The sequence below is a fragment of the Battus philenor genome, unplaced genomic scaffold, assembly GCF_028537555.1.
Source record: "Battus philenor isolate CCGP_79_NKW_IND1 unplaced genomic scaffold, ilBatPhil1.0.hap1 SCAF_29, whole genome shotgun sequence".
In the NCBI taxonomy this organism is placed as follows: domain Eukaryota; kingdom Metazoa; phylum Arthropoda; class Insecta; order Lepidoptera; family Papilionidae; genus Battus; species Battus philenor.
In genome coordinates, this window is record NW_027181692.1 from 5,886,842 (window position 1) to 5,913,597 (window position 26,756).

The 26,756-nt window shown below is 35.1% G+C and overlaps 2 protein-coding genes across 2 annotated transcripts in view; one reads left to right on the forward strand and one right to left on the reverse strand.

The window, feature by feature from the left end:
* Nucleotides 1-2,622: 2,622 nt before the first annotated feature.
* On the reverse strand, nucleotides 2,623-7,409 carry ytr (U4/U6.U5 small nuclear ribonucleoprotein 27 kDa protein yantar). The gene is made up of 2 exons (XM_068769874.1): nucleotides 7,321-7,409; nucleotides 2,623-7,248 (listed from the first exon to the last, which is right to left on the reverse strand). The coding sequence occupies exon 2, from the start codon at nucleotides 7,245-7,247 to the stop codon at nucleotides 6,822-6,824; it is 426 nt and encodes a 141-aa protein (XP_068625975.1). The 5' UTR covers nucleotide 7,248; nucleotides 7,321-7,409; the 3' UTR covers nucleotides 2,623-6,821.
* A 663-nt stretch (nucleotides 7,410-8,072) lies between these two features.
* Nucleotides 8,073-26,756, forward strand: part of hts (adducin 1-like protein hts) — a 110,921-nt gene continuing 92,237 nt past the window's right edge. The window contains exon 1 of the mRNA XM_068769968.1: nucleotides 8,073-8,362. The gene's annotated coding sequence lies outside the window, so the exon portion shown is untranslated. The remainder of the gene's footprint in view (nucleotides 8,363-26,756) is intronic.

Sequence of the window (26,756 nt, forward strand, 5' to 3'; positions counted from 1 at the left end):
TGGTGGAATAATATAATTGTAAACAAATAATTGTTCACACCAGTAATTTGTTTCGATTACCACTGGGTAAGGTCAGCTACTGAGCTGACATGGGTTAATGTAAGGTAATGGGAGTCAAAAATAATCGTTCAAAGAGCTGCAGTTTGGCCCCTGTTGTATTGCGTCAAAGGAATAAAGCCAGGAGAGAACCTTTAAAAGAAACAAAAATCCCACACCTCATAGTTTCAAAGCCCACAACAAAGTCAGTTGATTTTTTATCACTTGTACTGTTGTATTAGCATTTGCAATTTAAATGCGTCTGAAGGTTGAAGGCGCAGTTTGCGCTTAGCCTAAAACTCTTTTACAAGTAGTAAAGCTTGAGTGTTTTTCCAGGAGCTACGACTCGGCGTCTCTGCATAGTGCATTTAAATCTGCTAAAAAAGTTCAAAATATCTAGGAATAGCTAAATCGTAGAACCATTATCTTTCGTTATTTGACAATACGCAAAAGTAATGCAAGTTTTTTATATCCTTACAGAAATTCTCAACAGAGAAGGATATAAATATTTTGCTTTTTTTTTATTCTAATTCATTATAATGAAGGTTATTTTATATATAAACATACCTAGAGTAAAAGCTCCTTATACAGGCTTCCTTCATTCGCAGCTAAAAATTCACATGTTCACGGATCTAATAAGTACATACATAATAATAAAAGAATATCAATAGATATCCAACTAAGTAAGAGTTGAATGGTCTAATGAAAAAGGAAAATAGATCTTATTACAACTTTGCCGACAAATTCAGGAATTGCTTGAACCGCAAAATGAAAGTTTGACTGAAACTAACTCAGGGGAAATGTTAAATTCACAGCTCCTTGAAGAAGAGGCAAGCACCGGAAACGTGACATTTAATTTGAAAAATCTTAGCGAAGGTTTAGGAATGGCAATTGAACTTTGCGATTTATTTGTGAACTTTATCTGTGGAACGAAGTCTTATTTTTAAGCAAATTGCTAATGCGACTGCTGCGTGTTAGTCTGAATTGAAGAAGCTTTTAAAACGACCAAGCAAGAGAGAATCATAAAATTTTTCAAACCATTGTTTAAACCTTAAGATTGTTAATCAAAATGTTTAAAATCTTCAATTAAATTTACTTTTATATTAATTTTTTATTTTGTCACCTAGGAACGTATTGCCTATTATCCCATATAACTTACCAATCCGTGTTTGCGGCATATGTATAGATCACATACCCCGCAAATAATAAAATTTTTCTGTATAGATATTGTAATTAAATAAAAAATAAATCTACTATCAGACTTACGTAAATGTCTAATACAAACCTTTTTGGTAATCTTTCCAAAATTTACCTTCTGGGGAGAAAACAGTTTTTTTTAATATGCTCCTAAATAAAAAAATGAATCTGGTACTTTGTTTTTTTTTCTTTATTGGTAAATTTAAAAAGCATTTCGCTGAAATCACAAGTCAAAATCTTTTGTTAATGTTTTGTTAGCAAAAACCTTTTATCCCTATTTCAGTGCAGACATCACTAGTGTCCGTCGTGAGAAAATGAAATGACTTTAATTTTCTGATTTAATAAAAACTAGAATCTGATAGTAATCCTTGTCATTTTCATCTCAAAGCTACGAGGGTTACAAAGGCGGAATCTAAAAGCCATTTAAAAGGATTTTGGAAGAGTCCACAACAAACAGACGAATCGAGGACTTTTTTATGAACAATCACTATGTATGAATGTTTTAATCATTTTAGACTAATCACGTTTTAACAGCTCCTTATTCGATATCGGACTGTTTGTATTTCGTGCGACAGAGATAACGCTCTATGAAGCTGAAATTAGCCGATTGTCTCTTTCCAAAAGGTCGATGTGCAATATTTATTGTCAGGTACTGAATGATAGTGTTTTTAAAATTCGGACTACTACTACTGTACATTAACATTATTTAATATTTTCTATATGTCCCTCTAGGCTGCACTTCCAGAAGTTATTGCCATGTCGCGTGTAACAAATCAACAATTTGTAATTTCAGATTTCTTTATACAGGATGAATGAACATTGGTGTAAAATTTTTTTGCTGAAAAAATATCCACGCATTCACTTCTTTAATGCTTTTTACACCTATAACCAATCACCCTGTAAACTGTTGATATAAAAAAGGTATAAAGACAAACAAATAAAACGAATATTTCAGATTCCAGAAATCATTTATTACCAAATTTCAAATCCTTGGATCATAAACATCATCTTGCAACTCAATTATACACAGAATCATAATTTTGCAATTCTTAACGAATTCTACGTCTAACATTAAAAATTAAACATTACAGAAAATGTATTTTCAACAACCATAACCAGAGACCGTATATACGGATCCATATTTACGGAGATTTGTAGCGTTTTTAAAAAGAATTTTTTGTCTACCAACAATGTGTATGTAGACGAGAATATATCCCTTTTATTAATTAAACAATTTGTTATTCATATAAGCCGTCTCTGTAATTTCTTTGTTACGTAAAGATTAGATCGATTACCAGATCTCTGCTCATGCACCAAACAATTTCTTTCAGCTAAACCTTTACATTTCTACGTTCAAAATTTACAAATAAACTTACGAAATAATATCTCTTCTTTTTTACAAAACGAAATCTAAATCATAACTGTACAAGATGTCCAAGGATCACCTGTGATCAATTTGTTCATAAATACAAAAATAAAGTCCTAAAAACAATAATTTACAATTTCCTTTGTTAATCGTATCGAAACACTTGTGGTATGTACAATGGCAATGAATCTTTGTCGAATTCGACGCTTGGAAAATTAAAAATTGTATTGATGATTTCAAATATAACAATAGTTCTTTATGCGTCGCCAAAAAAAAAACATTAATTGAAGGAAACAGATAACTTGTGTTAAAGTTCAATAAAAATATGAGGTAGTTGTCAAACCAAATTTGCTATTGTGGACTTTGTTTACAGCTGTAAGATACCCACAGCTGGACGAAGGCCTCTGTAGATTTCCAAGAGGAACGGTTAGAGGTGAACTCCATCTATTCCGATGAACTTAACAACGGGATATTCTACATTGCTTTGACCATTCTGCGTCTTGCCAAATGTCACTAACTTGCCAATCTGGACTATGTAGGATTCGATCTCACAGAGAAATCCCTAGCATAGTCTTCATGGCGTGGAGCGACTGTGAGGCAAACAAAGCCAAAGTTTCTATATTACACACAGACAGATTACATTTTTATATCAAAATACTGAATGAACTGTGGATTAGTAACATGAGCTGGTTATATTCAAATATTTCGTTGTGAACGTTTCGAACGTAGCAAAAATAGATTTGACAACTGCGGTGTGATTTCGACGCCATCTTGTAAAATTGGCGCCCAATTTATTTTATACTCCAAAAGGTATCGTGAAGTTAAAAATTTTGCGACTGCAATTTAAACAGTTGGGTGTGCCGAAAAGACATTTTTTATTTCTTTACAACTGTCGGGTAGTTGTAGTTTTAGTTTAGTGCGAACATGTCTCTATCGAGAGAGATCGACCGGATTCATGTGTGGGTGCGGGTGTCGTGACAAACCCGGCAGTGTGCGCGGGAGGGACGTGCCGCGTCCCCCGCGCCGTGGCCGCAATAATACGTTATTATTAAAAAAATATCACATTTCAAGCAACCAGTGTATATCGTATATGGGCTATGGAGACTGGTTCGGCAGAGTGCACTGTTGTTAAAAACCCTCAATTATTTACAGACTCTTCAAAATGTATTTTCCTCGTTTACAGAATTTGCATAGCTAACTTTAATTTTGATTAACAAATAGCTGGGTTTTCTGTAACCTAGTTATGCAAACAGTTCAATAATAGTGTGTGTATACAGTAATGTCGGATTACCCACATCAGGAGAAAGTGTTTTCTAAATTTAAATTTATCTTCCAATTTTAAAAATAGAAGCGTCTGTAAATAAACGAGTGGATAGTTGAAAACAGAACACTCTGACTTTACAGTCTTTAACTATTGTACATTGTGGAGGAGGGGACTTGTGGGAGTTGGGGTAGGGGTGTGTAAAGTGTGTATAGTAAAAAACTCTGTGTCTACGCTATTGCTAAGTCATGTGTGCGGCAGGCGGCGTGGGCGATGCGGCGTCAGTCTTATGGCACGGTTCCCCAAGTACCACTACGGTCGCTTCGAGCTTACAAAACTGTGAATCCCCCTGGATAAACGTTACATGTCGGGTAACTAGGAGGACAGCGGCCATAGTGTACGCAAGGACCAGTTGTGGTCGCTCCAGAGCACACTACTCAGGGTTTCTTGGTGCGCGGAGCGCTGGACTGAACCCGCGCGGGCCGTAGCTGCGCGCGGGGACTGCGGTAACGGACTTACAACTAACTTACACTAAACATCTGCCCATGAAACTGTTCGATATTTAAAATTTGTTTTGGTTAAATTGGAAATAAATCGTTTTGGAAGACGAGCCAAGATCAGGTTACCATCGTACTCAATAAAGAACAATGGAAACACACCTTTGGCATGATGGCTCATTACAATGGAATTCACAAATCTAAAACTAAATTCAAAAGTACATAAAATTTGAGATTTAAGTGTAACATTTTGAGGGTAGTCGTAAAACAGTTTCATGGCAATTATAAGCTGTGACTGGGATACTTCGAAAAATAAATATATTTGATAACTTTTATCACAAACATGTCTTTTTGTTTGTATTTTATGCCTAGATTTTTCAATTAACGGTTCTACTTAAAATAATAGCATCATGCATTTAATAAGGATTTCCTCTGTTCAGAAATTTCAGACTTTAGACTACTTGCGATCATTGTTACACAGTAACAGGACATATGGCAACAAATTGGTGGCCAGGACTAGACTTTAAAAATGATGAATGATTAAGGTACATATAAAAATATTTTTTTTATAATTTAAAGGCATTGCTATATGAGTTGGATGGGAGTGATAAAGTATTAGGAAAACCGGAAAGTAATGTCGTTTCTGTCGACATATTTTACAGAAAAACCGATTGATTTGTTACCACTCCGGCATTGAAAACAAGATGGCAAATGGTTGTTGATAACGAAGGAGAATGTATTGTTGATTAGAAATAAAAACTAATCAAAAATGTAGTTGTTTGAAATTAACTTAAGAAAACGACATTACTTTCCGGTCCCTCTAACATATCAGACATCATATTAATATATGAAATATATATAACCAAAAACCAAATTATTTAATATAATATTTTTAGTTAAAAGGTACTGCCCTGATAGATATTTGGGTGTGAAACACCATATCTTACTAAGATATGAAATACTGGTCTGAAACAGAAAGGATGTTTAAGCTTTGACAGTAGCACAAAATGAATCTAGAACTACACAAGACTCATTTGTATTGAAATATATATTCAATTGTATAAAAACCTAGATGCCATTTGTATGTCTCACGCATTGACCCATATGCCACTTGAAGATGACCATCCTAAAGGACTATATGGAAGTATCCCAGTCGCAGCAACCTGCGTTTCTTGTTAACACATTGAAAACAATTTGTATAACACTTACATCTAGGTAAAAACATTCATGTGCTTGTTCATTACGGCAAATTCTTATTGGAAAATGTATTTTTGATCCCCCCTTATCTACTGCAGATGAAAGGTTTTAAGTTTCTTTGAACTATATCTGCCAATTACAAAATTATTTGCATATAAAAGAATTATTGGGGCCATTTCTACTTTCACCTATGTAGATTTGGAAACTTGAAATTTGGTTGAAGTAATCTTTTCACCAAGTGTATGTAAGCTTAGTACAAATTATAAGATAGAATATAAATAAATATCTGCAAGGGTGTAAGAGAGGGCAGCAAGTTTATATATATATAGTCAAACTGAACCGACTTAGATAAAAGTGAAAACTAACAAATTTTGGTAGTTCTGTTTGTTAGTTTCATGTGAAAATTCTTTTGTTGGAATTCATTCGATACTACAGCATTCTTCCCTTGATCTATATTTTATGTAAAAATAGATTATTATGTGGAGTTTAGCTGATTGCATTACTGCACCAGTCTTTTTTCAAGAGATGTACATTAGCAAGGAATGCAACTTACAATTATAAAATTGAAATTGTCTCTTTCTGAAGTTTTACTTTAATTTTTTTTCATTTGTATTTGTTTATTAATGGTTGAAAAGATTTAATTCAAGCTTTTCTTGACTGTTTTGTAATTTCTTTTGCCACATGATTTGTTTAAGAATTAGCATTTGCAGCCAGCTAACAGAAAAGTGCCCTAAACCACCATTAAATATTGTATGTCAAATTTACTGGAGATGTTTTATTATTATGTTTACTGCTTATTAAAATCTACAAATCTCTTTTAATATTGTACTTGCTTTAAAATGTTTCATTGAACATATATTAATACAGAGACAATAAAGAAGTTAATTGCAAAAGAAATATTCAAATGAGTTTCCGTAAATATTCAACAAACAATCCTGGTATAAAATGGATTTTAAATTTAAATTTCTGTTAAAATTACTGAGTTATAGTTGTCTTATAGCCTAGGGTGCAAGGTTATTAATTATATTGCATCATTGGTAAACATATTTGGCAGATATCTTCTCACCCATAGATTACTATTCAGTGATTTGTGAGATTTTATATGCTTAACTATATTTATGTAGGACCCTGTTGCTTTAGTTATGTCAGTTTGTAAGTACAGTTTGTTAAAACTGTGTGAAGCTACCGTAAGAACAAGCACCATGTAAATATCACAAAATAGTGTAACGTTCCACCAGTTTCCTGTGACCCTGCAGGTCGGCGGCGGTCAAGCGACGAAGTCGAGGGGCCGGTTAAAGCCGCCTTTCCGGTTCATGTACTGTCGGTACTTTCGTTTTAACACAACGTGGACTTCGCCTTCCACGTTGTCCTCGACTTTCTTACCTTTGGTGGAGTCGAAGCCGCAGAAGCCCATCACCTTTAGCATTTCTTGCTCCTCGGGCGTCTTGCCTTCCAAGTCCGCGGGAGTGACGATGGGACGTTCGCCGAAGGTCTTCTTCGGTTTGGGCGCGAACGAGGTTGTAGGCAGCGGAGACGGCGAACGTGAGCGTCGCCGCCGCTCTGGGGAACGCCGCCTTCGTTCTAAAGATCGCGAGCGGGACCGCGTGCGCGGTCGCCGCCTCTCGCGCTCCCTGTCCCGGTCTCTTCTGTCCCGCCTTTCGTCACGCCGCCGCGGACTTGGCGAACGGCCCATGCTGACAAACAAATAATAAATTAACATCATGTTTTAAACCAAAATTATTAAAACCGATATCTATTTTACTTACTTTAATCCTGTGACGGCAGTTTTTAATTTTTGTTAAAAATAAAATAAAAAGGAACCGGTAATACACAACCTAAACGTACGCCATTTTGGAAATGATTACAATCTTTTGACACAATGTAACGAACGGTTACATGCGTTCCGTTTTACAATATATAATTCTAAATCCTTTTTATTGTATTTATACGTACGAGAAATATTATTATAGAAACAATTATTAACAGCTTTTAAATTAGTATCTTATTTCTAGTATGGTATTTTAAGCAATACCAAAAGTAATATCAAATAAAATGAGACAAATAAATAAAAAATAGGAAAAAGTTCAATATATTAACATACATAATAATAAAAAGTAATTACTAACAGAACAAATATTTTAAAATTATTTGTTATTTAAATTTGGCATTCCTAAAAAAAAATTTTTGCTCACATAGTACAGTGATTAGTAAATAATTCGTTAAAAAATTTGCAATGGTTCTAGTATTTTTATGTTCAACAGATTTTTAATTCACTCTTTTCCTTAAAATTAAATCATTTCCGTTATGCATTAAATTTCTTTTTAGGTTATTAACTATTTTCAATATCATTAAGCCTAATTTACTTTTGACTTATATGTTAATAGCTTCTTAGTTCCTTAATAAAATAAGCATTAATTACTTCTTGTTCATAAAACTGGTATCCATACGTTGTAATATTATATCCCTTATATGGCAACTTTATTCAGGTTAACGCCATCTGGTAATCAATATAGGTATACTGCAGTTTGCTGTCAGCGCCGCAGCGGGTTGTGGCTTAACGATAAAACTACGGACATCGATTTACCGAAGCGGTCGTGAGCAGACGGATCCCATTTAAACGAATTATTATTTAACCGTCTACGCGTTATGTCGCCGGTGCTCGCACTTTAAAACGTACCTATGCTCTGTGTGTAATTCGGACGTTATATTATGTCGTTTGTGTGCTTAGTGTGAAACAACTCGTTACAAAGTGAAGTGATACCTTGGTGACGGAAAACTGCATATCTTCTCTTCAGGAGTCGCCTGCCGGTAAGTGGAGTTTACATTAGTTTTTTAGGTTTAGTTTAACAATAATAGCAATTCGATAAGAGAAAAATTCAGTTGTATCTAAGCGCGGTTTGATTGTACGTATAGTTTGGGTGTGTCTCGGTCGGTCCATAGATTAAATTGGGTCGTTTTTTTTAGCCCTGCTACAAGACGCACTAGTGCGCCGCTATTTTACTATTTTGACGACCCATTTCTCTCTCTTCGATTAAATTTACATGAGATTATTTTTAAATTAAGTGTAACGAATGCGTAATGAATTATGAATGGACGTACTCATTGCTATGTATCAACTGTACTCGTTTTTTTCTATGAATTTGGGCGTGACTTGAAATCAATTGCTTTTTATCTTGCATTGTAGAGGTGATGTCACCGCTTAGGGCGCGGATGGCCATATAACCCGGCGAAATTAAATGAACCGCCGCACTGTGTGTTGCTTGAACAAAATGGTGACCAACAAGTTCGGCGGGATTGTAGTTTTATTACAAGGTGCACAATTACTCCTGTGAAGAGATTTAATAGTTATTACTGAGATTCGGGCTCCAATTATCAATTTATACATCGTTTAAACTGTTATTCAGATTTTAAAAGACGCTTTTTAATTTACGATTGATTTTATTGGCGGTCGAATTTTTCGGATACAGTAACGTATAAAACTTTTAATGCAATTTTAAAATGTTTTTTACTCACAATGTATATAATTTTAGCGATTTTTCGTTGATACAGCGGATTACTTACATGAATGTAACAAATAAAATTGTCATGTAGCAACAAACTTATGTAATCAGAAGGCGTACATCATATCTATAAAAACGACTGCAAATATTTAGATAAACTAGACTTAGTATTCTGATACGTGTTAAATTATTTTTATGGCAAATTAAAAGATCTAGAATTGTATAATATATAATAAAATTATTACCTGGTGTGTATTTTATTCCATTATTTTTATTAGTAATATATATACAGGTTGATAAGTTTAAATATTGGAATGATTTTTACGAAATATTATTATATAGCTATTACATATATAAATACATATACAAATTGTTTGGTTATTTATTGTTGATTTCTGTATGGTACATCCTATCCAAAAATTAAAGGTTTCAAATATAAAAAAATCATGTATTGATAATATAGTAAAAATAAGCATTTTCAAAATTCTACTTATAATATTCATAATAAAAACAGACCTAGTATTGCCAGCAGTTATTCAAGACATTTTAGTAGAAAAAAATAATTAATCATACATATCTCAGTGTGATCACAAGTTTTTGTGCTGCCAAATAAAATATATCATAATAACATTTACATCTTTTAAGCCTTTATGTATATAATCAATCATCCTGTTTACAGACAAAGCCGCAGGGAAACTTTAGTTGTGTCATAAATTAACAGCATTAATTGGCCCAATTATTCCACAGATCATGAGCAATATCAATTTGTAATGAATACTGTATGTGATTGACATATCACATTAAATAATAAACACGGGTCAAATTATCACAAGTGTTGTATATGTGATATTTATATAAATTAAATGTGGCCTATGTACTTGAATATATACGACTGTAATATTTAAATTATTTGATTGTTGTCTATATGTATAAAAGGTTTAGTGGAGTATATTTCATTTGTCAGGTTCTTTAGTTTTTACACCTATTTCCTATCAACATATATGTAGCGGTTAGTCTAAAATGATTTTAATTGCAATAGGCAACTAACTTCTGGCAGTATAAAGCCTGCTAGGAATGGAAACAAGGGGCGGCTGGTCAATCTCCTTGATAGTATGAGCCATTGTTTGAAATTTGTTTGTGAGATTTTCATTACGCATTTAAAACACGCAAAAAAATGTTGTTAAAAAAATATGTTTGTTGAAATTAAATGTCTAAAGTCTAAATATGTGCATTTATGACAGCACTCCTAAAATAATATTTAAGAAGACAGTTAATTAATTATGATTGGTGTAAAGATGTCACTAATTTTATTGTAGAATAATAATGGTAAAGTAATTATTCACACCAGTAATTTGTTTCGATTTACCTGGAGCTGACATAGGTAATACAAATTTAAATATTCAAATAATTAGTCAATCAATTGGAGCCAAAAATAATTGTGCAAAGAGCAAGTGGCTTGTGAGCCACAGTTTAGCCTTTTGTGTAACATACATTAATTAACGGAAAATAAAGTATACATTGACTATTTAAAAGCTTTTATACATTGGATATGTCATCATCCTGTATCATATTGATAATGCAACTAGGGTTGTAACTCAATTATCAAATATAAAAAATTTGACTGTTACTAGTTGAATCCCCAAAAAGGACAATTAGACAATTTACATATATCACAACTGCATATTTTAGAAAGAAAACTTCTCAAGTTAAAACTTGTAGCTTCAGATATTTGTAACCTATGAGGTACTGCTTGATATGTGGAGGTTTCTTGGCTATATGACCAGCATGTCTTAACCCCTGTTGCAAGAATTGAATTCAGTTTTGTTCAATTCTGTTCAAGGATACTAGGTTCTTTTTTAATTTTGCTTGAATCATTTGACACACTAAACAAATGCAAGGTATCAGGATTAAATTGGTTCTCACATTAGAGAAGAATCTTTATATCTTTTGGGGCTTCAGTGAAACAGTTCTGAATTAATGTTGTTTGCATTAGTAAACATTTGTATTGTATTGTATTGAATTATTATTATTCTTTGCTGTTACAATTTAGTTTGTTTCTGTGAGAGAGTTTTCTTTTCTTTGAGATTCATAATTTAGTCAGCTTAATAAACACAAATAAGTGTGACACTTTTATATTACATTTATTTCTAGAATTTTTATGGTAATATGGCTTTGTTTTCTAGGACAGCATGGCCATAAAGTAGGATGGCAGTTAGGATGTTTATGCATTATATCAAATGTAAGGTATTAAACATTAAAATGGTGGTATTTACCTAAATGGCCTCCTGAAAAAGAGACTGATTACCAGTAAAGTAAGTTATCTTAAGTCCAAACCAATTATATCAGTTTATATATACAATAAATATTGGTGATAATAGACATGGCTGCAATATTATCGACACATATATGCCTATCTTTGAGATATCCATGGAATTATACACCTTGATTATTTAATCAATACATTTGCACTGCAGTGTGGTGTGTTATGAATACTAAGTTGTATATATATATACACACATATATATTAGGTGGACCGGAAAGTAATGTAGTTTCTGTCAACATATTTTACAGAAATACCTATTAATTTGTTACTGCTTTGGCATTAAACATTTGTATACTATATGTCTTGATTAGAAACAAAAACTTGTTAAAAATGTATCTTTGTGTAATATACATAAACATATTAATAGTCTATTACCCACTTTGCAAACTTAGTCAAATTCCCTTGATTTATTTTGTGACAAATTTCTTAGCTGGCCTATGTTCAGAAAAAGGAATATATCTACCAAATAATAAGTCTCTGTCTTACAATTTCAGAGGTATTGTGATGGGTCGGTAGAAAGGTAGAAATCTCTTATTTATATAGAGATACACTGTATATAGTATTGTAAATAGTTATTAACTCAAACAATCTATAATAAATGACTGAAGTAATGGTAAGGAAAGTATGAGATGCAGATCTGTGGAGTGACAAGCTTTTGCAATATCTCCATTTTTCAAAGCATAAAGAACATGTTACTTTATAAATATGTAACATCCCTTGGTATGTAAAATACTCTGAGACCCACAAAGAAAAGATGACAAGTTAAATAAGACATAAAAAATCATGCTATATTCTAGTAATAACAGCAAGCTATCCATCAAAATCATTTGCCTGACCCGCTCATTACATCTTGAAGCTTAATGAAACTATGTGGAGATAAAATCTCTTGCCCATATCCTCAAGTTTTCTTTTGTTTTTTATAAACAGTAATAAAAGTTATATGTATTAAATCTTATCTATTATAAGTATATGTATGTATTTTTATGTTCATTTGTTTGTGAATATGTATTTTTTATACATGTAAACTACCCTTTATTAGTACTTTTACCTTTTCCATACTATAGTTGTCTCTAAGAGATTGCCTTGTGTGATAAGACCGCCCATTGTACTTTTTTGTATATTATTGTAAAACTTATTAAATGTATCTTAACATGTACAATTACAATAAAGAATATTAAATAAAATAAATAAAAGTAATACATCATACTGCTGGACATAAATTACCCCCATTGATTTACTATATGACTGGTTGGAAGCGGTCTAGTATCACCCAACAATCTTAATGTGGTTGTTTATACAGCTTATATATGGATATATCCTATGTTGCGCTTGACAGTCTGTGGTCTCCATTTCAGAATTAAAAGCCTCTGTTGCTATGTTGCTTGCATACTGCCTATTCAACTTGCCCATCTCTTGGGCTGTGTTGGTTTCTTATGTTCACCTATGAATCTTTTTATTCCCGATTTGATATATGATTGTGTACATGTAATTAATATAAATAAGAATTCACTAAAGTTTTATGTACATGTAATTAAACTGGTTAATTTAAATTTGTTGCAGTAATAATAACAGAGTTTGTTAATATTGTTTTAGTTTATTCTGTAGGCAATCAAGCATTAAATAGTGTAACCCAAGCTTAGGTCTAGATATATCACTGTATCATGTTACAGACTGTGTAACACTTTGTGAACATATTATCTTAAATCATTTAGAGAATTGTGTCAGGTTTATTTGTATGTCCTTTGCATATATAATGTTTATTTAGAGTTTTTCAATTATTAACAATCCAAAAGTATAAGAGAATTTAAATTTGGTAGGAGTATTCCTTTTGCTGGGCAGAGATGAGGTACAAAATAATTATTTCTAATTATTCCACAACTGAGCACTGTGCTAATTTTGCATCAAGGTTAATCTTAAAATCTTTTTCAAACACACCCAACTCCTCCAAGATGGTTATATTACCTTATATGTTATGGCTCCTTGGTAAACACGGTGTGTGATCCTATACGGTGCTACCTTCTATACTAACTACATCTCTTGTACATAAAGAACTTGGACTGAGTTATTTTGGGGTCTGTTAATCTTAATAAGAATCTATTTTATGTAATTACACATATAAAAAGCATTGTGGGCCGCATAAAGCAGGCAGGGGGATAGTTAGGCAGTAATAATTGTATATATTTTACAAAAGAATTTATAATATATTATTTTGCAAAACTTTTCTAATAATTGTAACATATCGTGTTGTGGTTAGACCCTATTGGACACTTTTAAGTGGCAATGCGGAATGTGTATAGACAGTCCAAGCCGAGGTCTTTAGATCACTTTATGGAGTGAATGTTTGACCTAAGAGCTTTGCAGCTTCCTTGATAATTTCATGTAGTAACTGAAGAGAGCTTTATTATTGTAAGGAATCCCTTAAACTCCCTTAGCCCTTTAGATCATTCATGATAGAACCGTTGCTGGAATTTTTAGCTTTGTGAAGTGGTAGTAGTGGTATTGTATTAGTCAGGCAATAGAAACTGACTAAGTCAAGGTACGGCTTTCTCACTCGCCCCAGAGTAGGAATGCTAAACGTTTATTATCGACGATTGACACTCCTAGCTGAGGTCCTTTCTTGTGGTCCTCTGAGCCTAGTCACTCTATGAACCATCCGTCTAAGCGTTTTAAAAATTTTGCGACGCTAACTTGGTGAAATTGTAGTATGTAGCGAAACAAGCCGGCTACCCAGGTACCTTTAGAGCGTTTTAGGCTAAGTGAGGGCACTCATGTACCTACGGAATCTGCAAATGTTACTGAGGCTGTAGTGTCAGCCAGATCTGGGCCACATATTATAAATGTATTTATTTTAGTATATTGCTTATATATATATATACATTTTAAACTAACTAGTCTTTGAACAAAGGCGTCCCCCCATAGATTTCTTAGATAGAACCGCTTCGAAGCGACCTAAACAAGCGTATTAAGTGAGAGAAGGTATATTTTAAAACCGTTTTTTAAAGAATTATGTTTCGGAAACGTTGAACCTTTGAGAGGAAAACAAATGAAGAAACGATAGGTATGTAAAATAAAGATGGAGAAAAACAAATGAATGTTTCGAACTGGGCAACACCGAACAGTGAATCAGTTATACGACCACAAATGTTTCTTTGTTCCGATCGAACGCGTGCGATATCTAGCTCTAATTAGGTTATCGTTGTGTGCGGCTTCGATTACACACACACCGATAATCAACGTGTGTTTCATTTCGATATCTGTTTATTCAATGGCCAACGAAGTCAAAATTATTTTATACTCTGGATAAATCATCATTATGTCAGTTGATTGCCTAAAAAATCGCCTCGATGGCTGGTCTTGCGCTGCCCGCTATCTGGACAGTTATCAGTCCACCTAGTCGGGGGCTACCCAAGCCTCGTCCACCAGCTCGAGGGCAGTCCGAGAGGAGAGCCGTCACACTTTCTCGCGGTTTGTTACAGGGTGATGGATGACGTATTTAGTGCAAGTAACAAGAAATGTGGCGAAAGATGAGAGGCGATACGTGAATGTAATGTGGGTGAACGCTGTGAGCATAATACATGAAAAATAAAGAGAGAAATATTGAAAGATAGAGAGAGGGTGAAAATAGGAAGGTATATATGTATCTCTGTCCCTAAAAAAGATCCGGGAAAGATTATTAAAATAAAAAAGGAAAAAAACGTTGATTAAAAATTTATTTAGTTAGGAAGGACAATAATATTACTATTATTAGACGTTATATGTACTTATAAAAGAACATGAAGTGAAAAAAAAACCAGCAAGTAAGGTGATATTGTAAACGCTATACCATGCCTTAGAAACGCGCGGCGAGTTGGGGGCCGAGGAAAAAAGAGCATGAGCGCAGCCCACCTAAGCTGTGTACTATAGATTATTCACTAGGATACATTCACATTTCACATCATCACATTCACATAGATATATTCATACATTCACCCTTATTAAACTTTTACATCTATAACCAATCATATACGGGTCCCACCAAAGACTTCGCATCTGTTCGTACCCGACGTTTCATCACGGCGTTCGATATTCAAATCTCTTTTTTTCGTGGCCACAGATAAAAAATCAACGATCGTCAATCAAGTTGACAGTTATCCGAACGGGTGGCGACAAAAAAATAAATACTCTATGGCTTTTGGACCGCGGGGTCGACGACCCGGCACGAGTTAAATGTCTGGTGACGAAATATGACTTACATGGTAATTGTTCTGACCTCATTCCGGATAACCTTTTTATCAAAGACCCCTGCGTCTTGTTCGGACCTTTTGCAGAGATCCTTTTCTACGTTAACCCGAAGGTGGTGCATTGAAAGTAGTCCTTGCAACTTATATATTAAAAAAAAAGACAAAATTAGTAATCCTTGATTTGAAGTAGGCCTAGCTTACAACCGCTAATAATATATATATATATATATACTCTACCATCGCGTTCGGAAGGCAGATTTGTGTATTACATTAATTTTAATTAAAAGATGTATTATGTCTGGTAAGTAGTGGAAGCGAAGCCGATTTTGCAATTTTAACTTGTGAGAGCAAAGATTTATTATTTGATTTGTTAAAAGATGCAGTGAATTCTATTTCCATCTGAATGGCGTCATTATTGAAAATAATAACTCGACTATTAAAAAAGTAAGTCAACGTTTGCCGCCAATTTTCCTTTTTTTACCGCCAAAATAACACATTTTCATTTTTTCTTAAAAAAAGAAGCAAAAATGCAAGTCAAAACCGGTGGTACTAAGTCTGCACAAAATTTATTCAATATTTTTTTATTACAAAATTTTATATGTTCACAATATAATTATTCATTTAGGATCATTCGTAGTGAACAATCGTGTATGTGAGAAGAATGCTAGACGCTAGAACTGGATAAGAATAAGTCCAAAAATCCTTCATGGGTCTAAGTGTACGCGAATGTAATAAAGTTCCACGAGATATATTAGACATATATTTTCTTAGTTTTAAATCTAAAATCAAAAATGTATTATTAAATAAATCATGAAGTATTCAAGCGTTGATTTATTTACATGGTTGATATAATATACATATTATCAAACATTGTTAAATTCTATTTTAAAAAAAAGCAACTGTTGAGTTTCTCGCTGGTTTTTATCAGCAGATTAACATTACCGACGGTGGTAGCTTACTAGAGATAAATGTGTAGCATATTTGTCAGCAAAAAGCTTTTAAGATTTTACACATGCTTTAAATCACCCTGTATAAAGTGATCAGTCTGAAATATGTTTCATCAATTTATTTTTCTTATTGGGATGCAAAGCCTTCTGGTAGTACAAAGTCTACAGGGGAAGATAGTAAACAATAATTAATTTTAATATGTAGTTATCAGAGTTTAGAAAATGCTTTTTCTTACAATTTTATCATCACGTTTTGCATTATTTCTTAAACAATAAAATTTTTGACAGTGTGTCATACATTATTTGACAGCAGATGAGCTAAACTACACACTTTTAAAGCATTTACACAAATAATAAATCACGCTGTATAGTGTTAGTCATCGTCTAGGCAAAGGTCAAAGGTCTACCATCACCGCGTCACACAGACGAGGTCACAGAAACTTTATTAGCGTAAGAACCCAAAAATACATCTAAACACTTACGCCGAGATCTTGCCATTATTTACTAAACATCAGCAATTCACGTCCATTGGCAATATGCCAGACGCTATGTACTCTGCCAATCTCATTTTATGAAACCTGGTCTTTCACACGTGTTCCATTGGTGTGAGTGACTAAGTTAAGATTCTAATAGACCAAGCAATGCAATAAAAAATAATAAAACCAAATAGGAAAACTTGAACCAAAACGCACATATAAAACACATGTAAAAGAAAAAAGTCTAATCTAAACAAATCTGTAATATCAAAAGATGATGATAGAAATGTAAGAATAAAATAAAGATTAGAAATAAAATTGTACCTAGCCACCTAAGAGTAAAAAAGATGAGGAAAAGAAGCCGATGAAAGCAAGAAAGAATGAAAGAAAAAAAATAGCAAGATATTGTGAAGGATAAAAGGAAAGAATAAAAGAAATTGAGAAGAATGAAAGTGAGTGTAGAATAAAGATAAAACCATGAAAAAATTATTTGTAAATAAAGTCCCTGTCCCAAACGAAACAGGGGTACGAGAGGCTTCCAATAGCGGGGGCCAATTAAAAAAAACATTCTAATAGTAATAGTAAATAAACTGCACATAAAATAACTAGTCAATTAATAATTGGAAAAATAGAATAAGAAAAGTGTAGTAATGTATTAAGAAAGCACAACCAAAGAAAACTGAGTTATAAAAAAAATTGAATATTTAAATAATAAAATAAAGAATAAAAAAATGTACCTAGCCACCTAAGAGTAATAAGATGATGGAAGGAAGGCGATGAAAGCAAGAAGGAATGAAAGATATTGCGAAGGAAAAAAGGTAAGAGTAAAATAAATTGAGAAGTATGAAGGTGAGTAAAGAATAAAGATAAAAATTTGAAAAACATATTTGTAAACGAAGACACTGATCCCAAAAAATTAGGGGTACGAGAGGCCCCCAATAGCGGGAGCCATAAAAAAATTCTAATAGTCATACGCCTAATCTAGTGTTATTGCCAGCAGGCACATTAGTGGTTCAAGGTCATGCAAGTTCCAAGAGAGCATTGGAGGAGAACCATGCCTCGAAGTATCGTTGCGAGATCCGCAAAAGAACCAAAGTCACCAAGTTTAGAAGTGATATGACGAAGATTTGTCTAAAACAGACTTGGAAATGTTAAATTCACAGCCAATTAAAGAAGATGTTTCAACAAGCGCCGGACACGTGTCATTTAATTTGTAAAATCTTAGCGAAAGTTTGTGAATGGCAAATGAACTTTGCGATTTCTTTATGAACATTGATTCGTCTGTGGAATGAAGTATTTTAAGAGGCAAATTGCTAATACGACTGCTGGCGTGTTAGTTTAAATTGAGGGCGAGAAAACTTACAAAATACTTAAAACCATTGTTTAAACCTTAAGATAATTAAAATGTTCAAAAACTTTGATTAAATTGTTTTATTTTTTTATTTTGTCACCTAGGAACGTATCCCGTATAATCGCATATAAACTACCATTCCGTATTAGCGGTGTATTTGTGGAACATTACCCTGCGATATTCGTTTTCGATATCTAATATATAAAATTCTCGTGTCACGGTGTTCGAACTTGAACTCCTCCGAAACGGCTTGACCGATTTTTACCAAATTTTATATGCGTATTCAGTATGTCTGAGAATCGGCTACTATCTATTTTCCATACCCCTAAGTGATACGGGTGGTCCACCGCTAAATTTTATTTTTAATTTTTTAGACAATTTTTTTGGTTTTTATTTTATTATGATACAGCATACAAAAATATATACAAACCTAAATTTTCACCCCTTTACGATCAAACCTTATCTTACATTTGTTAATTAAAAACTTTAATTTTTTTTGCAAAACAACGTTTGCGGGATCAGCTAGTTATTTTATGAAATTCTGGGTAGCGTGGCCTCGTTACGGGTAGGAGTATAGTCGGGTAGCGCGGTTGGGTTTTTATACCGCCGCGGCTAGCGTTGCGTAAACGCGAAAAGTTAAACTTTATGGTTCTGCCGTTTCGCAGCGGTCAGACCGGTGCGACCGGTCACCGGGCATGTCTTACATAGGCAGCTAAGCTATAGCTATCTGTGTGATATAAATACATTATAAATATATCGGTGTAGGTAAGACTTGAATAAACTTTAAAAAAAAACTTTAACTAGAGCTGTAGCTAGGCTTACCATAATTACGAAGAGCCAAACCGGGACGCAGAAGAGAAAAAGGCTCGTTTTAATTTTGCTTTACGCTTAATTTGTGTTTTTCATATTTGAAATGCAATCAAAATTATTATGAATTAACAAAAACAACACTAAAAATTTGGCTTGTTTTTATTATTCACCCACGCTTGCTTTATATTTTTCACTATAGTGCACTTTTTTCAGAATCGTTTTGTCGTGCTGAATTTTGTTATAAAATTCACTGCATGACATGTTATCCACAACGCATTATTCCACCCTCCCCCGATCGTCAGACCACATTTTTACTATCTGTGAAAAAATTCTTTCCACTGGCGTTAAAATACCGTGTAGACACAGCAAACTCCACAATTTTTTTAAAATTTGGCACCTCAATATGCTGCTCGTGAAAATGGGTGAATAGCTGGACCTTTCTCGGAGCAATTAGCACTATTCATTAGAATTTTGGCGCGGGTGGCACGGGGGAACGATTGGTTGGGATGTCGGTGATGTTCAAGTTTGACCGGGACGCTAATGCAGACCGGCCGGAACGCCGGGACAGGGATCTCAAACCGGGACTATTTCGGTCAAACCGGGACGTATGGTAAGCCTAGCTATAGCTAATAAAAAATATCGGTCGCGCTTCTTGCCATTAAACTGTTCATCCGTGTACCTTAACTGGCGCAAAATATATATTTTGTATATATATTTTATTGCAACAAAAGGAATTTTTAAATAATAAACTGTGTTTAGTTACAAACAGTGATTTAAACATGTCCAAAGTAAGAAAAGAACCGATATTTAGCCACTTCCGCACATGCAGTGGTAGTCGTGCAACAAAGTGCACCGCCCGCCAGCCCGCTGATAAATGCGTATGCGGCAAACAATGAGAATTACACAACCGCCACCACCAAATTACTCAACACGTGTTTCACCCCTCCACGGGGCGTCTTCAGGAGTTATGTTACACCAAGTGCCAAACACATGTCCAGGCTGCAATTATATTCATCTGACCGGTTAACAAAAATAATTTATTATAAATGGGTAGTTTACGTGTACAAAAAATATGTATTTTTTGTACACGTAAACTACCCATTATTAGTACTTAAACCTATTCCATATTATGGTTGTCTGTAAGAGATTGCCTTGTGTGATAAGACAGCCCTTTGTTTTTTTTTTGTATATTATTGTAAAACTTATTAAATGTATCTTAACGTGTACAATAAAGAATATTAAATAAATAAATGATCGCTAGCTTCGGTCTCGCATCGCTCGAACAGTGCGACGACCTTAATCCAACCGGTCCCTGTATGGAGTTGTCTGCAATGAGTGGTTTTACATCTGCGTCTGGCTTACGTAACGGTGTGCGGGATTATGGAGCGGCCGGTCGCTCTGGCTCGGAGCCAGGGTGACGCGATCCTAGCTGATAGCACAATGAGTGCTGGTTGGGAGACACGAACACGCTGTTGTCTGTATGGTTGGTGATGTCCCATGAAGTAGTACATCTGGCTAAAGTCTTCTTCTTCTTCCTTCCCTTTTCCCTTTATTTGGGGTCGGGTCTCCTTATCAATTTGCGCCAGGCCACTCTATCCCGGGTTGTCCCTGCATCAAGTTGAAGGGTTTCCAGTTCCTTTCTGATATTAGACCACCACGTAGCTTTTGGACGCCCTCTCCCTCTTGGGAATTCTGGGAGGCTTAAGGCAGTTTTTACCACGTGGTTATCTGGTTTCCGTTGAATGTGACCATAAGTAGTACATCTTGCTAAAGTGCGCCAGGATTATCGATTTTGGCCTGCTTGCATCCAGTTACTTCTAGCGATTTTCCTTGTCATCTGTTCACTCAGTGCTCAAAATGCCTATGTATACGTTTTTCTAAAACGTAAATCAAAATCTAGCTGAAATCGGGGAAATAATATATATAGTCGGGATAGATAGTCGCGGTATGTAACCCAAGAAGAATAAAAAAGGAATGTATTTTACGTATCTTTTAAAATTGTTAACATAAAAAATGTTTTATGATGACTAATTTTCTATTTTTTTTCGTCTCATTTACAAAAGTCATCATAATTTCAGCCTTAAGACCTCTATTGCTAGACATTTGCCTCCACCGTAGATTTCCAATATGTCCAGTTGGCAACATCATCTGGACAGAACGTCCACCCTGTGGTTGGACGTGGTTACATGTCTTTAAAAAGAATTAACTTCAGCGACTATCTGTTATGCGCGCTATGCAGCCTGTGCCCGCTGTTACTTCCACTTCCACTAGCCAATTCTCCGGGTTACTTTTGTCTAAGGATCTCCTTATTGCTATTGAGATCTCGTAGAGAAATCTCGTGTAGAGCTCTCTCCATGGCTCGATTATATTTCAACAAATGTCATATAACACACAATGCAGCCGGCAGAGCTCTGGCTTGCTGCCCAGACAAAGCCGTTGGAACTATACGAACATTCCAGGCGGAGTGATAAGATAAAGGTTCGATCCGTGATAGCGATGCGCTGCGACAGCGCCCGCCTCGAGTGCGGCAATATCTTATCGTGCCCGTGATAAGGACAAGTGGAGCGGGCCAAGAAGAACTTGCTCAAGAAATAACGTCACCGTGGACACCGGAATCTTGTCAACTTCCACCCCCTTAAACTATAAATAGATTATTTCTATAGTCACGTGTCGTTTACCAGATTACCTGTTGTTTTGATAAACGGGGGTAGATATAAAAATCTGCTTATCAATCAGCGCCATCTATTGATAAACGCCGGTGGTTTTTTTTTTACGCTCACTTATGCAATTAAATGATACGCTATAGCAGTAGACGTCGACAATTTTAAAGAAATGAAAAGATTGGTTTACACGCGGCAATTTTTTAAAAGGTGTGTAAGTAAATATTCACACACACAGATATATACACACACATATATATATATATATATAATTTCATTTACGTGCTGAAAAGCAACTGTCAATATTTTCTTTTATGTAAATAGAAGTCGCGGATTCGATTTTTTTTTAATTTTTCAGAATTTATGAATACTATAGGATCTATCTAAACGGTCTTTATCAAAAGAAATATGGAATTAATTAATGTATGGTATATGTAATACAACAATTTCAGCTGTAAGACGTCTACAGGTGGCTATAAGCATTCCACATACATTTCCAATGGGATAGCTGGAAAGCGGGCCTGCATCAAGCGTTTTTTGTCGACCTCAATTACGTGGTCATTTTCACCTTCTGTGGGCGTAATGCGTCACTACAGAACTCCAAACATACAAGACCCCGGCGATCATTTGTTCTGCGCGTCATGTGACATGCCCACCGTTACTTCAACTTACCAAAACTGATGCTATTAGTGTGTATTTACCCGTGACTATCGACTACGACGACTACGGTAATTGTAACTGGTCAGCCGACCGCGAATGTAAAAGTTGATGGCGTCGCGGTAATGACCGTCACACTGTGCTAGTTGTAAGTGGCAAACGCCTTTCGTCTCGCTCCACTCGCCGCTGGTGGATGTAAAGTTGGTTAATTTACATAAGCATACAAAATTATCTTAATAATGACATATTTTTATTTTAATTCTGATATAAAACTAATCACAAATTTTTAAAGGAAGTCCATCCTAAGTAAGAAATGAACCAATATAGCCACTTCCGCACATGCAGTGGTAGTCGTGCAACAAAGTGCACCGCCCGCCAGCCAGCTGATAAATGAGCATGCGGCAAACAATGCGAATTACACAACTGCCGCCGTTAAATCACTCAACACGTGTTTCACCCCTCCACGGGACATCTTCAGGAATTATGTTACACCGATTAGTACCAAATACAGAGTGATACATTTGGTATATTGGTTCTTTTCTTACTTAATCACAAATTATCAATGATAACACCGTACAGATCTATGTGCATCTTTAATCTAAGAAGACAATGTATTACGTATAAAAAATAATACAATTTTATTAAAAAATAATCTTTTGATATAAAAAGACCTTGAGACTTGGTAAACACTACACTGCGACATCTACTTCCCGATATTTTACATAATGATGTAACATATGTTTAAATTTTGATAAAAAATGACTAAAAACATCGATTTCTGAGACGGCTGGTGAGTTCATTGTACTCTAGCGCTATTCTGGCAATCGGTGTGTTTACCTAGGTTGGTTCGAGTTTGGAGTGTCAACTGCACTTAATAATAAAGATATATATATATACAAGAGAGACATTTGTACAACTTTGATAACTTTGATAAATATGGGGCCCACGTCCCACAAGTGGACAATTTGATTGTTAACATCGACGGAACGGATTGCGGTAAGGAAAGCGTCCTTGCTGTAGATCGTTCCGCCGAAATAACGCTAATGAACAGGACATGTGCGCTAAAACTTTTGTTAACATCTAGTGCAGTGTTTCCCCAATGTGGGGCCCACGTCCCACAAGTGGACAATTTGACAGAACGGATTGCGGTAAGGAAAGTGTCCTTACCGCAGTCCGTTCTGCCGAAGTTACGCTACTGAACCAGGTATATGCGCCGCGAAGTGTGCACATTGCATGGCGGTAGGCTGATGTTCGAATTTTCTCATTTGTGTTACATATTTAAAGATTTTACTGATATATTAATTGAAAATATAAGTTAGGATAATTCTTAGTAATTTATTTGGCTGTGATAAATATTAAAACAGGGATCTACACATAAGCTCACATTACAAGGAGGACGCCGGCTAACTCAGGCGCTGGTACTGAAAATAGTACTCGACACAAGTTTAACGCTATTATTATAAAAGAAAAGGATTTTAAGGTGAGGCATGGCTCAAACAGATAGGAAACACTGCTCTATTGGTTTCTGAAAAAGCGTCTGTTCAATTTGTGGGTGGGTGGATGTTCACGCTGAGCTTGTTGGTCTCACTGCCATTTCAAGTTGCCAATCCGCTGGCCTATGTCGGTCTTCGTTCCTGATTTAATCACCTATATTGGCATCCTTCAAATTAAATAATAAAAAAAAAACTAAAAAGGCGTCTCACGATTTTTGGTGGACACCAGACCCACGCACGCGTAGACAGACTGATGATGCCGAGGTCGCAGGATAATGACGCAATCCTTGTGGCGCGGGTCGCGACGCTTGACCTTGGCCACCACTTGCTGGTATGCCGTCATCGGAGGCCGCATTATCCCGGACAGCATTCACACTAAATAGCTTCTCACGTACGGCACGCGTTGCGTAGGCATGCCTTATTAATTGAACGTTAAACCAACCGGGAACATGTAAAGCAGTAATTTATTCATATTACAGCCACATAAGATCATTTAAAACAGTGTTCCCCAAACTTTCTTTGTGTCGTAGACCCCTTGCCATGTTTTTCCGTGTTGGGTAGACCCCCTACTTACCTGATATTGATTTGTAAATTTCTAACTGTAGTGAAGTTTAGTGTTAAAAACTTAAAGCAAAAACACATGTTAATTTATACATTTATTAATTGAATTTAAATTAAAACTACTCAAAATAAAATTTTGTATCTGTTATGTAAAATATACGTAACATTAGATAAACATGTATTGCGACCACAAAGCGAATACCAACATCCTACAGCTTACACAATTTTTTAAACATATATAATAATTTTTTTAACTTCATAGGTACTTTTATAAATAATGTAAATGTTTTGATATTATAAGATAGTATGAAGTAAGTAAATAGGTACTATCAGTGTATGTGTTTCATTTCATGGACCCCCAATTTTTTTTTCGCTGACGTAGACCCCTTGCAGGTTGTCAGAGACCCCTAGGGGTCGATATAGACCACTTTGGGAATCACTGATTTAAAATTTCTGTAATTGAGCCCAAGGTACATAAAAACACCCAAGGACATTAAAACCAACAAGAACTAGCTGAGGAAATGAAGAGTTCCTTTTTTTCTGCCACTTTTTCGCCCAGCGCTGTTGCTTTCCGAAGTGACAGTAATGTTAGCGATCTCAATTTTAAACTTGTTCCAAGTGGCAACTTAATGCAAAGTGTTCTCTTAGGAATCAGGTCACTCGCTGGAGCGTCCGACTAAGAGATCTAAGTACTTGGTGACCTACCAATACGGTATTGCATGCGATATGGTCCAAGGCAGTGTTGACGAGGAAGTCTTCGATATATGTTACGGAGATTGGGTCCCATTATTTTAAATAAGCGCTAGAATATATGTTATATCTAGCTTGTATGAATTTTAAGCTAAATCAGTAATAAATCTTCTTTATTTCTAGACGAAGTTTAGGCGAAGCTTGTGCCTATGTCCCTACAATCGGTGAAGTAATAATAAGGTTAAGTAAAGATATGTTGGCCTTGGTATAAATTTATTGCGTATTTCCAACCCTGGGCAGCAGAAGTCGTTGTTTTTTCAACTCTTCCCACGAGATTAAAAAAAAAAACTGTAATATTTCTTCCTTATACAGTGCAGACGCTCGTGTATCAATTCTGTCATATACAATTTCGTTTATGGCAATTTGAATCTTCCTTATAAATTGTTTAAGGCTTATAATGCAGTGTAAAGTAATACAAATGCGTTTTAAATTACAGAATAATTCACAAGTGAATATCGCTTGTATTTCTCGGAGCGTAAAGTGTAAAATTGCGTACGTGACGTGTGCACCGAATTTTTCCCGTCGCCAAAGTCAAGGACTCGTTTAACCGGTCCTTCGAAATTTTCGTTAGAGCAGGACGGTTGGACGAATGGGTGGTGTGCGAAGGAGACGGGAGATAAGCACTTGAATTTCGAATATTAGTTTTTTTTTTTATTTAAACCTCCGACTGCGTATGAACACGATGGCGAAGGTAAATTTGAGTCAATTTTAAAAGCATGTCTACGAATCAGCCTTGATTAATTGGTTAATTAATAGCTTAATGTTATTTTAATTAGTACTTAAACTCCATGGTGTTCTATGTCGTCTCAACGCGTGGTGCTGAAGCTTGCTACTCCTTTAGGAAATTACGAAATATCTTCTCGTCCAATATACCCTCAGCATCTGAAGACGAAGGGCTACGACCAATGTGTGTTACTTGTTTTTCTAAAAACGTGCATTCTTACTTAGGACCTCATAGTCAAGCTCACAGTAGATTAACAAGCTATGGAAAGGAACATGGTCCGGATTTCTCTACGAGATCGATGAGGAAGAAGATCTGTACAAGTGAAATGGATATAGCCTAGAGGATTAGTAGTTGAAGTGAACAGGATACAGCGCGCTGAATAGATGGCTGCCGGGGCCATTAGGTTCTGGATCGGAGACGAAGACAAGGCAGACAGATGACCAAGTTAAGATCGTCCAAAAACCCTGGGTACAAGCTGCCTCCAGATGGTCGTATTGGAAATTAATGCAGAAGACATTAGTCTAGGCAGAAATGATGATGATGTGTATAAAGAGTTTAAATTATGAACTCCATGATATATTCAGAAAGTTAGGAACATAAATTCTGGCAACCAATTTAGTTTATTTTTTACATTACAACTCCGGTAAACCATACTTTTTCATTTAACTCTAATTTCATTTCCTTTTACAATCTCTTTCTTTCTTCACATTGAAATCGTCTCCCGTGCATC